The sequence below is a fragment of the Penicillium hordei genome (genome assembly GCF_028827395.1).
Source record: "Penicillium hordei strain IBT 12815 chromosome Unknown utg000002l_segment0_segment0, whole genome shotgun sequence".
In the NCBI taxonomy this organism is placed as follows: domain Eukaryota; kingdom Fungi; phylum Ascomycota; class Eurotiomycetes; order Eurotiales; family Aspergillaceae; genus Penicillium; species Penicillium hordei.
In genome coordinates, this window is record NW_026623143.1 from 3,906,811 (window position 1) to 3,922,547 (window position 15,737).

The 15,737-nt window shown below is 48.8% G+C and overlaps 6 protein-coding genes across 6 annotated transcripts; 2 read left to right on the forward strand and 4 right to left on the reverse strand.

Annotated features, from left to right (window-relative positions):
• Positions 1–2,335: 2,335 nt before the first annotated feature.
• On the reverse strand, positions 2,336–3,271 carry N7537_004805 (putative short-chain dehydrogenase/reductase; the record flags this gene model as incomplete). Its single annotated transcript, XM_056895862.1, has 3 exons — positions 2,336–2,398; positions 2,452–3,176; positions 3,229–3,271. 3 exons carry the CDS (start codon positions 3,269–3,271, stop codon positions 2,336–2,338), a joined length of 831 nt encoding a protein of 276 aa, XP_056755610.1.
• Positions 3,272–3,668: 397 nt separating this feature from the next.
• N7537_004806 (uncharacterized protein) lies at positions 3,669–5,630 on the reverse strand (the record flags this gene model as incomplete). The annotated part of the gene is made up of 7 exons (XM_056895863.1): positions 3,669–4,005; positions 4,071–4,295; positions 4,348–4,576; positions 4,628–4,695; positions 4,749–5,011; positions 5,196–5,297; positions 5,352–5,630. 7 exons carry the CDS (start codon positions 5,628–5,630, stop codon positions 3,669–3,671), a joined length of 1,503 nt encoding a protein of 500 aa, XP_056755611.1.
• An 805-nt stretch (positions 5,631–6,435) lies between these two features.
• N7537_004807 (M20 family metallopeptidase) lies at positions 6,436–7,737 on the forward strand (the record flags this gene model as incomplete). Its single annotated transcript, XM_056895864.1, has 1 exon — positions 6,436–7,737. One exon carries the CDS (start codon positions 6,436–6,438, stop codon positions 7,735–7,737), a length of 1,302 nt encoding a protein of 433 aa, XP_056755612.1.
• Positions 7,738–8,416: 679 nt separating this feature from the next.
• N7537_004808 (uncharacterized protein) lies at positions 8,417–10,175 on the reverse strand (the record flags this gene model as incomplete). The annotated part of the gene is made up of 2 exons (XM_056895865.1): positions 8,417–9,833; positions 9,910–10,175. The coding sequence occupies 2 exons, from the start codon at positions 10,173–10,175 to the stop codon at positions 8,417–8,419; spliced, it is 1,683 nt and encodes a 560-aa protein (XP_056755613.1).
• A 974-nt stretch (positions 10,176–11,149) lies between these two features.
• On the forward strand, positions 11,150–13,696 carry N7537_004809 (5-methyltetrahydropteroyltriglutamate--homocysteine S-methyltransferase; the record flags this gene model as incomplete). Its single annotated transcript, XM_056895866.1, has 5 exons — positions 11,150–11,160; positions 11,219–11,540; positions 11,600–13,479; positions 13,545–13,593; positions 13,652–13,696. 5 exons carry the CDS (start codon positions 11,150–11,152, stop codon positions 13,694–13,696), a joined length of 2,307 nt encoding a protein of 768 aa, XP_056755614.1.
• Positions 13,697–14,436: 740 nt separating this feature from the next.
• On the reverse strand, positions 14,437–15,584 carry N7537_004810 (uncharacterized protein; the record flags this gene model as incomplete). Its single annotated transcript, XM_056895867.1, is given in 5 exon segments — positions 14,437–14,553; positions 14,571–14,689; positions 14,704–14,846; positions 14,889–15,354; positions 15,467–15,584. The coding sequence occupies 5 exon segments, from the start codon at positions 15,582–15,584 to the stop codon at positions 14,437–14,439; spliced, it is 963 nt and encodes a 320-aa protein (XP_056755615.1).
• Positions 15,585–15,737: the final 153 nt, after the last annotated feature.

The window sequence follows — 15,737 nt, forward strand, 5'->3', positions numbered from 1 at the left end:
TCATGTCCAGGTGATGGTAGATTTTGTTGATACTTGGGTCGGAGCTCTAGACTGCTGTCTCTTATTTATATTCTTTTTTCAGATACTTCTATTGATCTTTTAGTAACTCATGTCTCTTTAGATGACCATGGCTCTTCATATCGAGAGAGAATACGTGTATGTAAGCTTGAGATTACATCAAATATGTTGATCAAGACTATGATGGGGTACACATGGGCATGATCAAGACGATGATGATGATACTTATGGTAATGATGAGATATACGATGAGGATAGTACCTTAGTTTTTACATGGTCGGATCGAAATGCAACTAGCACAGAACATGAGATAATTACGCCCCGTTCTGCCCCTTTGTGCTCCCCGATCAAGAGAAATGGCGCTCTTTTAAGGGATTTTTAGGAGGCATTTCAAGGTGATATAGTCAAATAACTCCCTCTAGTAAACTCAGTTACCTATATGCATGCTGACAGTTCCAGGTAGACCCGAGCGGCTCTTTGATTGGGACATAAAGAGACTACGACATATAGAAATAGTATTCTCGGTTCCTGTTTCATCACCGGCCAACTTATTAGATATTATAATAGTTATCATATAACGTCTAGAATTTGATAAGCTATAAGTGGAAGCCCAGCACTCGAAGGGTATGGGACGACTGATCAAGGCCGTTCAAAAGTCAGAACTAAGCATGATATAGGCAGCCAGGGACGATGGGAAAGAAGCCAAAAGAGATGAAAATGCAGAAATTAGACGTTCTATGGAAGGAACACTTGCTAATTTTTGCGATCGTTTGTATATCCCATCAAGTGATGAACATCTCGAAGTCAACTGTAGACAAAAGAGGTATGTTAGAGGCTCATCTTGGTAGTGACACTGCCCGCTCCTAGTATAATGTTTGTCGCTGACTTACGGCTCGTTGCTATGATCATGCGTTGCTATGATCATGCGTTGCTATGATCATGCGGTGGTATTAAATTGGTTGACAGCAACCCCAGCAACCCTGTATGTACACGCCGAGTCAGAATTGTACAGGCTGCAAAGGATCGATTAGTTGGAAGACAGACCTCGGAGCCTGAGGCCCTCTGAGAAAAGGTAAAAGACACGGTCAGTATATCATCGAGAAGAGAATAAGTTAGGTGAGAATAAGAGATCTCACCTGACCATCTGGACAACTTGGTGGCTCATTTCGGCACACGGCAGTGCAGAGTGTGGCATGAGATTCAGCAATAATTCCCAAACAAAGGATCACGAAGACCAGAGTCGGTAAACGAAGTATTCCTGTAGCCATCTAGAGGGAGAAATAGTTTATGAAAGGAAGATAAAATGAGGACACAGTGTTCTAGGCTAAGTGCGAAACATATCATTCTTATGGGGGAGACATCCCTGCTAGGCTGTGATAGGACCAGTTAGACATGCCGCCAATCGACTGCACTCACCAGGGCTATGCTCAGCGTCACACGGAGTGAGTTCCTTTACCAATTTTCCCCTTATGTAAAAGAATGGTATAGCATTCTCAAGGAAAGTGGGGGGTTTTTTTTCCTCTTCTTTTGGTTGGGATCCAATATCATTTAATCCACGGTTTTTTATTTGGTGACACTTGGATCGAAAAACAAAACAAAATTGAATAGTACTTAGTCAACGGGACCTATCATCCACGTAACCAATTATGAGATGTTTCTATCACTCAATATTAGGGCAGCCTATCTCCAGCGAAAAGGGACCCCGATGCCCTTTATGCCTGATATCTGTTCATTCAAATCAGCCGCGGTATGTTACAATCTGCCCCTGGACTGGCGAGTTACAAACTAGGCCAAAAAGACCACTATATCTGAGCGTTACGCTCAGATAGACCAGGCTCCGATATATATAGTGCATGACATGACACGGTAGGTCCGGGTCATGGCGGATGCCAATAAAGCGACCTTGTAGGAAAGCTCGACCCCATCACGACCTCGGACTTTTCAGACACAGGGTACAAATCTTGGAATTGGGTCAGATCATAGTGAGGTTTCAGGAAAAACATATGGTGAAGCAAATGCGGTATCCCGGAATCTGGCCCCTTGCATTGAGAGCGGACGCGCTATCCTCCAGGGCTGATTCCTCGCCCCGCTGAGTGGACCCTTCAACGATGGCTAAGTTCTTTTTCTTTTCAACTCAGTATTCCTTTAGAAGAACCAGGTTACCCGTTGTACATCTCTCGTTATAGTTCATTGTCCGAATAAATCAAAAATACAAAGAGATCCAAAGTCGCCCCCTTTCGTGAGAGCTACATTCATGAGCAGATGCACGTAGAACTCTTACATTGGTATAGAAATTTGAAGTTCAAGACAGATGAACTTATCTAACAGTAAAACCCCCATCAACTCTAATATCCGCACCATTGATCATGCCGCTAGAATCCTATTGAAAAAGTCAGAACCAATGGCATAATCCACCAAGCCGAGGGGACATACCTGACAAAGAAACAGTACGGAGTCAGCAACCTCTTCTGGGAACGCAAACTTCCCCGTCGGTATATTCGCCAAAAAAGCATCGCGGACATTCGCCTCTCCCCAAGCTTTCCTCCCAAGCTCCGTCCACGCCACAGTCGGAGAAACAGTGTTAGCTGTGATCCCCCGACCACCCCATTCAGATGCCATACTGCGCGTCAAACCCAAGAGCCCAGCTTTTGAGGCACAGTACGCACCATGCCGATGCAGCGCCGCATGTGCAGCCTGTGATGAAATGCTGACGATTCTTCCCGGTGGTGGGGGACTCGGTGATGATTTGGTGGCCTTGGATGCGGCGAAATAGAGTCGAGCAAAGGCTTGAGAGCAGAGCATCGGGCCGTAGAGGTTGACGGTCAGATGCTTCAGTGTTTCTTCTGGGGGCGTTATCTCCATGTCACTGAGAGATACGTATCCCGCTGTGTTGATCAGAATACTCGGGAATGCTCTTTCAGATGGAGAGGACGAGGTTGGGTCAATTATTTGTTTTTCTAAAGAGTTGAAGGCCGCCAGGACGGAGTCTGATGAGGTTATATCGCATTCATAGGCGTGGATGTCATCTAGATTGCCGCTCGCGCCGTACCCGGCTTCGAGAAGCTCATCGCGACGTGCGGCTTCAAAAGGTGCATACAGAATGGCGATACGGGCGCCTTGTTGTCTCAGCTTTTGGCCTATGCTTGATCCAAGGCCGCCTGTGGAGAAGTTAGGTTTCGCTGTGTCTGGCTTTGGGTCTTATGTCCCTACCCAGGCCGCCAGGCATGATTGCTAACCTGCGTGCGAATGCCATTATGTGCGGATTTTTCTAAATAGTGGCAAGTGCCAATGGTGGAGAGTGTACAAAAGACACTCAGACAGTTTGAACCTCAAGCTGCCCCATTCTCCGCTGAGGGAAAGATGAACGTTTTCGGAAATGATCATCCAGTATCCACCCCACCCCCACACACATTTCATGTCCCTTGGCAGTGAAGAGCTGGGATAATGGGCTGAAGGGTACAGAAGACCATCTTTTGCTTGTTTCGACGTTGATAATTACTAAACAAAGGTTCCATGGATCCCATGAGACTATGCGATAAGCTTACTAGTCCCGGTCGGTCCATAAAACTCAATTCCCCAGATCCTCAACCCAATCAGAGATATTATATACCCCTTTTTTTTTTTTCAACTTCTACTACACCAAACCCTATTTACCTCTCTTTCTTTTCTCCTGCATGAATATCAACATCATCCAACACAGCTTGATTCTCTTTCGCTGCCGCAAGCCGGATCCTTTTTAGTCTCCTTGTATCGACATCCACCCGCCAGGTAAAAGTCCAAGTAATGACGTTCATAATGATAGCCATACCAACAAATCCCATCGCAATCCCAAATGAGGTCGCATATCGTGGCGCGAAGCGAGAATTGAATAGCTGAGACCCCACAGCCCCTCCAATCTGGCCGTAACTATTCGCAATTGCGATTGCGAAGGCAGACCCTGTTGCGCCCTCGGTGGTCTGGACTCGCCATGGCCACATCATTGTATACCTGGTTTGTATTAGCATAATGTCATAATGTGTTGAAAGAAGGTTTCCCCCCAGAGCCACATTTACCATGCAGTCGAGAACCCTCCAGCTACAATCGTCGCTGCATACACCCCACCAGTGTTGGGGAAGGCGTACAGTACGCCGTAACACGCTAGAATGACAATCATGAATCCAAGTGGGATAGCTGGCTGAGGGATACGCCCGGTATCTGCGAAGATACCGAATGCCACCGTCAATATTACTGCGAAGACCGCAGATGGGATGTTTAGCAACTGGGCTTCACCCATAGACCTTTGCGACTTTGTTAGCAATGTACTGTGCTTTTTGAGTTGAAGCAACTCACGTAAATCCAAGACTGGAAATTACGGTTGGTTGGTAAAATGTGAGTCCTGTCGTGCCAATAGTAAAGAAGGCCCAACAGAAGAGGAACAGCCAGATTCGCTTGTTCTTCAGTGTCGTGATAAGTTCGCGCAAATTGAAGTTCGACTCGGCCGCTCGAGGAGAGTTGCTTGGTAGGCGGGCTTGAGTGAAGGCCTTTTCCTTTTCAGATAACCAGGATGCGGTTGAAGGGACTGTGGAAGAGTGGTCAGTTATGTCTAGCACTAGAGGTTGGGGTGACCTACAATCAGGTAAGAAGAAATAAGTAAAGATTCCCAGTAATACCGTGAAGATTCCTTCCGTTAGAATAAGCCTGAGAAACATTATTAGCAAATGATTAGTCCTTCTGGAAGGAGATCGAAATACCATTTCCATCCGGATAGACCACCAGCAACGACACCATTGAATGCAAAGGCAAGGACACCACTGATCACCGTACTAAAGTTTCCGAGTAAAGTCACAAGAACTATTCTTGGGGCAACCTCATCGGGTCTATACCAATAGCATAGCTGCAAGAGCATCCCTGGCCATAGGCCGGCCTCGAATAGTCCGAGGAAGAATCGGACGGCATATAGACCTTGTCTGTTTGTCACGGCTGCATGGCAGCAGAGAACAATACCCCAAGAGACCTGTAACTATTAGTGCCAAAGTAGCTAGAGGTAGAATAGTTTAACGTACCATGATTCTAGCTTGCCAAATCGAAGGTCGCACGCCCTTCAACAAAAGGTTGGACGGGGCTTCTGCAATGATGTAAGGGACCTCCAAGGATTAGCACAACCTCAGAAAAGAAGTTTTTGATCCAAGGTCTCTCACATAATACATAGTTGTCACCAGATTATACTGGTCTGAGGTCATTTTCAATTCAGTCAAGATATTATGGGCGGTGCCTTTGTCCATAGTCCGGGCGTATGAGACCTAAAACATTCTGGTTAGTGATTTTCGCCCAGCGTACTCCGTGGATAATCTTACATTGGTAAAATCCACACTTTTTAGCATATACATGACTGCCAACAGAGGGATCAGGTGCCAATCAATGCGTCGCAAAAGCTTCTTTTCCTCTGCGGCACTGAGTGTCGCACGCGCGTCCATCAGCGTGGCATCATAACCGGGGATAACCTCTTCTTCTAAAGATTTCAGAGTATTATCTCCATTGCGGTTGACGTAGTGTACATTTCCTTTGGCCGGCGTCGGTGTTTCGTCTGTGGAGACAATCCCGATCTGGCCTTTCTCTGCTATCCCCGAAGACATAGTTATCACTGATCAGTGTCTTTTGTGGCTGGCGCACGGAGGAAAGTTACAGCTAGGGCGATTGCAATGATCTCGAAGGGATATCCAGGCTATTAAATGCACTCTAACATTTGTGCTACTCCGCATACTCCGGAAACCACCTAAAGTTGGTTATCTTTGTGTAAATTGCGCAAGATGAGCAAGGACTGCTCGGCATGACGTGTATGCAAGGGTCTACATAGCGACCTATACTAAGCTGTAGAATGCACTTGCCGAGATTATAATTTAAGCTAAAAGCCTCGCCTATTGTGCACTGGCGACCCCTCAATTTAGAAAACCGGATGTCAGCTGTAGTCCATTATATCTTTTCCCCAGTTGAACAATATACGGAGAGTATATCCCATGAATGAACTTCTAGAGTAATTCTCTAGTATTTAAAAGTGCAATCTCATTGATCAAGCTTGACCTTTTGTATTTCACGATATCAATCGCATAGATGTAAGTTTATATAGCACCTATTAAACTCACCCAAATAACGCTTTACGGTGGACATAGCACGCGATAATGGGGCCATGCTCGGCAACTACATGACTTTAAAATAAGACAGTGGATTTGCCGATCAAAGATAATGTATCTCACCAAATTTAGTAAAAGACAGCAGTGAACAAAATGAGCTCAGTACAGTACTACCACAAAGATACAGATACGCCATTGCGGGGAGCGAATGCCTAATCGGCCCCTTTCACTTCATTTCATATCTTCCCAAGAACTACTTGAGTATCTCTTCATAAGTCTACAGTCTCTCTAATACTTCAACGGAGCAAATATGAAGGCGAATTACTTTTATGCTGTGGCATCTCTAGCAAGGCTAGCGCTGACGTCGGAATCCCAACAACCCTTGATTGGACAATTCAACGGCGATAACGTGAAATCCCCAAGCGTGAACTTAGAGGCAATTATCGATGCATCTCCGCTCTTATCATTCCACAGAGACATTGTGCAAATTCCGTCAATCAGCGAAGACGAGAAAAGCGTTGGAAACTTCCTCTTGGCCTTCATCCGCTCACACAATCTAACTGTCGAGAAACAAATTGTCACTCCAGAGAGTGACACCGAGCAAGAAAGATTCAATATTTATGCCTACACTGGGAAGGACAGATTTCCCGATGTTCTACTCACCAGCCATATCGATACTGTCCCACCTTTCATCCCTTACTCGCTCCATCCACCAGCCACAGATAACGCAGACGATCTCACATTCAATCGATCAGACCTGGTTATCGCTGGTCGCGGCACGGTTGATGCCAAAGCCAGTGTCTCAGCCATACTATTTGCTGCACTGGAAACACTGGACGTTAATCCCGACGCCTCAATCGGGCTGTTGTTTGACGTCGGCGAGGAGAAAAGTGGCGTTGGAATGAAACATTTCTCAAACTCCGATCTCAACCCCTCACCACCTACATTTCACACCGTCATATTTGGAGAGCCTACAGAGCTTAAGCTTGTCGCGGGCCACAAAGGCACTCTTGGGTTCAAGGTTGTTGCTGAAGGAAAAGCCGCGCATTCGGGTTACCCATGGCTCGGGAAAAGCGCGATCTCTTCGATCCTTCCTGTTCTATCTTATCTCGATACCCTGCAAGATGTCCAGCCGGAGAAAGGTGGACTTCTCCGTAGTGAGACGTTTGGTCAATCGACATTGAACATTGGGGTCGTGCGCGCTGGGTTAGCTGGAAATGTTGTTCCTGCATATGCCGAGGCGACGATTTCAGTTCGTCTCGCGGCTGGAAATCCAGATGACACGAGAGAGATTGTGAGGAAGGCGGTCGAAGATGTTACCGGTGGTGATGGAAGCGTCTATCTCGACTTCGGGAACCTCGAGAATGGCGCTCCACCTCAATATCTCGATTTTGACGTCGATGGGTTTGATGTGATTACTGTGAACTACGGGACTGATATTCCTGCATTGAAGATCAATGCCCAAGAAGGTCCAAAAGTGAAGCGGTATCTCTACGGGCCCGGTAGTATTCATGTTGCCCATGGGGATGACGAGGCAATCACCGTGGGAGAGCTCGAAGAGGCGGTGCGAGGATACAAAAAGTTAATCTCAGCCGCGCTGGGTGCCCATTAGATGTAGGCCTTTCTTTTGGCTTGAGAAATAGATCAATGGTACAGCGATTGAACTCTACACTCTAGATTATATCTACGAGACTACAAGCGGTTTGCTGATCCGGCCTCAGGTGACATCGAACCATCAATCGAGGGAGTCCAGTAGGCAGGAGGACGGGGGTAGAGTAGGCTGCAACACTCAGACCCCCTGTGACTGAGGCTCTGGGACGACATAGTAGTGAGTGACGAAAGGAACGGTTCATCACAGACATCACACCACATATGCCTCGGGGACAACGGATATTTAGCCTAGCCCAACATAGGAATGGCCGGCCATCAAACCTGTCGGTAGAAAACCGCGGATCTACACCCCAGAGGGACAGTCAGTAGCATCTGCCTTGAGATAAGATCTTCCAAGGCACGACACCAAGAAGGGAGAGAAAAGGGATGAAGCATGCATGTCCTTTCGCTGGTATTGTCCAGATCAAGTTTTAACGGTAATTTCTCAGAACGAGACTCGCGCTTTTGGAAAACTGACCAAAAACGCAAGACCTCGAACACCCGTCATGCGTGCTACATAAAACATACTTACCAAAACCACCCTTACATAGTTAGGTGCCAGATCCCCCTTTTTCCGGTTCCCATCCCATAGTCCCGATGACTGTCAGGAAAGGGAAGATGCTGTAGAACTGCTCACTGGTTCAAACGGCAGTCGTACCGGCCGAGACATTCGTCTTCTCCTCGCGTCCAATAGAGTGGTTTGTTTCGGTATCCGAGTCAACATATTTCAGGTGCTCAAACCAAATACCACTGGACTTGCGCCACCACTCAGCGATCGCGATGATAGTCACACCGCCCATAATCACAATCGCGTAGTTGAACAAGCTGGAATCCTTGTTAATTGCACTGTCCGAGTAGGCCGGGGCGCAGAGCACAGCAAAAGCAAACCCGTTCCACAAAAACGTAACAACAGCGGCGACCACGCCAAATCGGCCCAAATCCCAGAAGCCTGGACGGAAAGATTTACGCGTGATGAACGCGCGACCGATTCCAACCAAACCATATGCTGCGAGGGAACCCGCAGCCGAAGTGGAGACCAAGCTTGAGAAGGCCACTTGAGACGGGAGCTGAGTGCAGAGGAGAAGCGCGGCAATAGTGGAAATGAAGATGACAGCGTTGTGAGGCTGCTTGGACTTCGACACACGCGACAGCACGTCGCTGAATGGGAAGACGCCATCACGGGCCACGGCGAATACTAGTCGTGATACAGCAACTAGCGAAATCGAAGTGTTGAGAATTGCTCCGATCATTGAGACAATGGTCATCACAACGTGGGCATGAGGACCGAGCGCCATCGCGTACATGTTGATGAACGGCTGAGGCGCGCTAGTGTTGTAGAACGTCTCAATCGGGGGCATACAGAAAAGAAACAAGATAATGATCGGGAAGCCGCACAGCGCAGACGCAACGGTTGCCCAGAAGATGCCCTTCGCGGCAGCTTTCTTGGCCGACACGGTCTCTTCTGCGACATGGCCTGAAGCATCCTGTCCCACGAGACAACTGCCGACCATGTACCAGGAAAGAACCCAATTTAGTCCGGGACTGGTCTCCCCGCCATCGTATGTGGACGTAAACACGTATTCGGCTGACTGGAAGCCGTACGTGTTAGAGACGCCGATGGGAAGCCAGATGAAGTTGAGCAGCATATCGATGATAATGACCGTCACACCCGCTCGGAACACCCAGGAGTACATTCGTGGGGGCAGGAAATTGAGCGAGGTGGCGATGGCCAGGAAAAGAAGTGAGATAGCCCATGCCACGGCGCGCGCTCGTACGTCGGCCGTTTCAAATGGGAAGCTCGTCTTCGGGTCAAACACGACGATCTCGGAAATCAGGTAGTTGGCGACACCGAACGAATCACTCGCGAGAAAAGCGGTCCACGCAACCAGTGTCCATGCGGCAACGAGGAACGATATGAAGCGGCCGACTTTACCGCCTCCCCAGGATCGGAAGGCCCAGTAATAAATTGACCCCGCAGCGGGATAGCTTGAGCAAGCTTCAGCGAGACAGGCGGCCGTGATGACGGACAGTATGCTACCGGAGACCCAAGAGCTCCAGCTGAGAGATTTTGTTAGTGATGTGATCAATCCAAAAAGGGCCGGGAACTGCTGGCAGCGGAAAGTGTAGAACATACATGGCAGCCGGCCCGCCTCCACTTAGGGCGATATAGAAAAGTACACGGATTCCTCCGACGCAATTCAAGGCCGAGAAGGAGCAGGCGAAATTGTCGAACGAGCCCCATCCCCGAGCCAAGACAGAGCGATAGCCAAGCTTCAAGAGGTCCCGATCATCTTCATTAGTCACAGAAACTCCATCGGAGTTCTGGGCCTGATGTTCGCTATTCCGAATATTTTGCGGGGAGTTTGTTCTATCAAGGGCAACAACGTCAGGCAAGGTCATGATGGCTGCTCTTTTTTTTTTGTCTGTTTGTTGAGAGGCTTGGCGCTTGACAATGGCTTTATTTTTTTTCCCAAAGAAAAAAACAAGTTATGTCCAATTAACTTTTTCCCATCACAATATCACGTGGGCCGATCGATAAACCCCGACACCGGGGTCTGTTAGGGGATCTTCTGAGTCATTATTTTTTCTTTTTTCTTTTTCTTTTTTAGGAGGAACATTGAGGGAATCATGAAGAATTGGCTAGAAAAATACTACTCTGTATGGAAATAATGAAGTTATCAATTGGTACATATGTAGTACCACATATTAGTTCATGTCAGCTTACCTAGTTGTATATATCACTCCGGATGTAAGTAGCTGTTGTCCGGGCGAAGTGGCGGGGTCAATTGACAGCGTGTCACAGAGTTGCCTGTACTCAATTCTGCATTTTGTGATATGCCTTGGTAGGCTTGACCGCTCATTAATCTAGAAATTTTAAATTCGTGTACGAGTATACGACATACAGTATATAAAGCCCTTGCTGAAACAAAAAAAAAAAAAAAGAAAGAATAGTCATTTGCAATAGTTGTTACCAGCTTGCAAGAGGCCTTATCGGTGTCTCTCAATGGCGTGATCATCCATTGGCGGACCGATCACGGAGAACATGGGGTATTGATACTGGATGAGATTGAAATTAACAGTAAATTACACAATATCCCCTGGATCCCCCTAGGAACCCGAGATCATGGGTACAAACGGGTACACATGGGTACTGTATCATGTATCATACCGTATTGCTGCCCCTCCAACTTGTGTGTGGATCAAGACCCCATTGGGGTTAGCGTGTATTTACTCCCCCTCCATATTTCTTTCGACATTTCCCAGACCTTTTTCTCTTCTCCTCCTTCATTCTCTCTCTCAAAGGCATCGGATTTGTGAAAATTCTATCCTTGAGACCCTTTTTTCTTTTCCGATTTTCACACACATCCATCAGAATGGTTCAATCGTATGTTGGCTCGACTCTATTGAACATTTGCCGAGACAGTTGCTGATTATTTGGATAGATCTATTCTGGGTTTCCCCCGCATGGGAAGACTCCGTGACCTCAAGAAGGCCACCGAGGCTTACTGGTCTGACAAGATCTCCCGCGATGAGCTCCTCGCTGAGGGCAAGCGTCTTCGTCTGGAGCACTGGAAGATCCAGAAGGATGCCGGTGTCGATGTTATTCCCAGCAACGACTTCGCCTTCTACGATCAGGTTCTCGACCACCACCAGCTCTTCGGAACCATCCCCGAGCGTTACTCCAAGTACAACCTCAACCCTCTCGATGAGTACTTCGCCATGGGTCGTGGTCTCCAGAAGGAGGGCATCGATGTCCCCAGTCTGGTATGTGCAACCCATTACATTATACATGTCCGAATCCAGTATGCTGACTCAATGAACAGGAAATGGTCAAGTGGTTCGACTCTAACTACCACTACGTTAAGCCCACCCTCCAGGACAACCAGCAGTTCAAGCTTGCCGCTGAGCCCAAGCCCGTTGTTGAGTTCCTCGAGGCCAAGGCCGCTGGCATCATCACCCGCCCCGTCATCCTCGGCCCCGTCTCTTTCTTGACTCTCGCCAAGGCCGACCGTGACCAGACCGTCGACCCCATCACTCTGCTTGAGAAGCTCCTTCCTCTCTACGTTGAGCTTCTGTCCAAGCTCAAGGCCGCTGGTGCCGAGGATGTCCAGATTGATGAGCCCGTCCTGGTCTTCGACCTCGCTGCCAAGTCCAAGGCTGCCTTCAAGCCCGCCTATGAGAAGATCGGTGCCCTCGGTGCCCAGGGTCCCCGCATCACTCTCGCCACCTACTTCGGTGACATCGTCCACAACATTGACGTCCTCGCCGACGTGCAGAGCCTTCACTCCATCCACATCGACCTTGTCCGCAACCCTGAGCAGCTCGACACCGTCGTCGCCGCTCTTGGCCCCAAGCAGGTTCTCTCCGCTGGTGTTGTCGACGGACGTAACATCTGGAAGACCAACTTCAAGGCCGCCATCGAGAAGGTCGAGAACGCTATCCAGAAGCTCGGCAAGGACCGTGTCATTGTTGCCACCTCCAGCTCCCTCCTTCACGTCCCCCACACCCTCGCCAGCGAGAAGACCCTTGACTCTGAGGTCCGCGACTGGTTCTCCTTCGCTGTCGAGAAGGCCACTGAGGTTGTCGTGATTGCCAAGGCTGTCACTGAGGGCCCCGCCGCTGTCCGTGAGCAGCTCGAGGCCAACGCCAAGTCTGTCCAGGCCCGTGCCTCCTCTGCCCGCACCAACGACCCCGCTGTCAAGGCCCGCCAGGCCGCTGTCACCCCTGAGATGCACAACCGCAAGTCCGCTTTCCCCGAGCGTTACGCCGAGCAGACCAAGACCCTCAAGCTTCCTCTCTTCCCCACCACCACCATTGGTTCCTTCCCCCAGACCAAGGAGATCCGCATCCAGCGTAACAAGTTCACTAAGGGTGAGATCACCCCTGCGGAGTACGAGAAGTTCATCGAGAAGGAGATCCAAGAGGTCGTCAAGATCCAGGAGGAGCTCGATCTCGATGTCTTCGTCCACGGTGAGCCCGAGCGTAACGACATGGTGCAGTACTTCGGTGAGCGCCTCACTGGTTACGTTTTCACCACCCACGCCTGGGTTCAGTCTTACGGCTCCCGCTGCGTGCGTCCCCCCATCATTGTCGGTGACATCTCTCGTCCCGCCCCCATGACCGTCAAGGAGTCCAAGTACGCCGCTTCCATCTCCCCCAAGCCCATGAAGGGCATGCTTACTGGTCCCATCACTTGCCTGCGGTGGTCTTTCCCCCGTGACGATGTCCACCAGTCCGTCCAGGCTCAGCAGCTCGCTCTCGCTCTCCGCGACGAGGTTGTTGACCTTGAGGCCGCTGGCATTGCTGTGATTCAGGTCGATGAGCCTGCTCTCCGTGAGGGTCTTCCCCTCCGTACTGGTGAGGCCCGTGTTGCCTACCTCAAGTGGGCTGTTGATTCCTTCAAGCTGTCCACCGCCGGTGTCACCGATGGCACTCAGATCCACTCCCACTTCTGCTACTCTGAGTTCCAGGACTTCTTCCACGCCATCGCCGCTCTCGATGCCGATGTCCTGTCCATTGAGAACAGCAAGTCTGACGCCAAGCTCCTCAAGGTCTTCATCGACGAGGCCTACCCTCGCCACATTGGCCCCGGTGTTTACGACATCCACTCTCCCCGTGTCCCCACTGAGCAGGAGATCAAGGACCGCATCGAGGAGATGCTGGCATACCTGACTCCCTCGCAGTTGTGGTGCAACCCCGATTGGTTTGTCTCCTGTGGCGAAATCTCATTTTGTTGTTTCTGATGCTAATATGCCTTTTTTTTTATAGTGGACTCAAGACTCGTGGCTGGCCCGAGACCAAGGCGGCTCTCACTGCGGTAAGAAGTGGCAATGTCCCTACAACTGACGTTCAAAATGCTGACCAAACACAAACAGATGGTCAACGCTGCCAAGTACTTCCGCCAGAAGTACGCGCAGTAAATTATTTCAATTTACCAATAATCTAATGAGGAGGCGACAATCAACCTGTCGCCTCGGTACTGGGGAGTTTTCTTTTCTGATGAGTTACGACGATGATACCAAAAGTTCAACATATGGGTTTCAACGGGTTTTCTAGAGGATATCAAAAGCGGGCCTGGAGTTTCAACATGACTGACGATTTTAAACTGGCACTGGCCGACATGACGACCTACTTCCGTTGTGATGTCTGGTTGGTGCTGGTTTTACCATTTCAACATTGTGTGGTTTTCCACATACAGCAAGCTCTACAACCTTGCTTGGTCAAATTCGTATTGCCGAATTTGACCTACTGTCTCTATCATCGTGTAGAATCAGTTGTCAATATTACAATTTACAATAATCTGTGTTCCTTGTAATTTCAGCGTATAGGAGTGAAACAAAACGGCTTCTTTTCCAGAGTACAAGTGGCGCGTATCTATCAAGCTGAGCTGTAACAACACGTGATATCCGGCTTTGCGATTGGTTTTGGTTTCAATATAAGCTCGAAGAGTGAAGAAGGTGCGGTACAAAACACTTTGAAACTACTCATTGGAAGTTGGTTGCCGGTTTTTGGTCTAGGAAAGACTGTAGATGGAACCCTGGGCGGAGGCTACTATGTATATAATTTCCAAGTGCAATGGACGTGTACTCCCGTGGGAGAACTACTATGAGAATGCTCATATAAACAAAAGCAGGGGATATAATCAATCCTCTTCACACCGTCAGAGAGTAAAGTCAAGCTCAGCGTGCTCATCACAGACCTCGGACAGTTGGCCTGCGTGCCAGGTTCCTACAAAGATGTTAGCATGGCCATGTCTCAGGAACGAGGTCAATGCAAGCTAGATGGTGTACTTACACTAGCATTATAGCCAGCATCAGGAGTCCAAAACAATCGCGAGTCCGGCGAGCCCTTGTGCGGGTCCCAACCTGTCTGCGGTGCGGAGACAATACCATAGCGGCCCTGAATAATGGTGGCTATCTTAACTTACTCGGAATATGGCTACTCCTCAAATTCTCCACTTTAATAATCTGACCTTCCTCCAGAAGCCCTCCATTCGCAAGGTAATGCGCCTCGAGCCTCGCATGAGCAAACACCCAGGCATCATCTCGAAGTTGAGCAAAGCGTTCAGGCCTCGGTTTCAAAGTGCCAGTACTCAGATCCCACCGAACCTACTCCCTCGCTTCAGCAACTCTTGTCTCATAGTCTTCCGAAGCCAGCAGATCATAGTACTTTCCAGGAAGATAATTGACAAATGCTTCGTAGGCTTCAGTGATGTTTGCTGCGCCAATGGACCCACACGAGGTCTCCAGCTCAAACTTCCTGACAGTGAAGATTTCCCGTACCGACATTTCCGGGTAGACTTGTGCATAGAGTACGGACAGTGTTGAACCCCACGGACCGAAGAAGAGGTACCGGTACCATTTCACTATTTGGAGATGCTTGCGTAGCACGTCAATGTCGGAGACTGGATGCTGACTTGTATTCTGGCGTAGTCCAATTGCAGGCGTTGATTTGCCGGCTCCACGTTGGTCGAACAGCACCACGCGGTCGATGGCTGGGTTGAAGAATTTCGTGTTGGTGTATAAGGTGTCTTCGTCGGGTCTGCGGTGGAGGTAGGGGAATAGTAAAGTCGGTATTTCTGTTATTTCAGTATTTATTTAAAATTCATAAATGTAGTCAATGATGATGGAGTACTTATAAATGGGGGGGGTTGGACGTTTAAACAAAGGCTCATAGTGGTGGACTCTTACCAGGTTCCACGTCTTGTTTGCCATACTGCTTATAGTTTAGAGTATGAATATCACTCACGGGCAGTCTGCTTATATCAAAGGCAGCTGAGTGGCTATATCCAATCAGTGGATTAGCCATATTGGTTAATTTCGGGTTGTATATGTATAGTGGGTGACTGAACGTGAGGCATTGTCTCTAATAAGAGGAACGTCGCGCAAAAGTAACACATAAAATATCTTGCCAACAAGAGGTCCCGCGGTCTCGTGAACTAGTTCATCGTAGCCGCCCCCT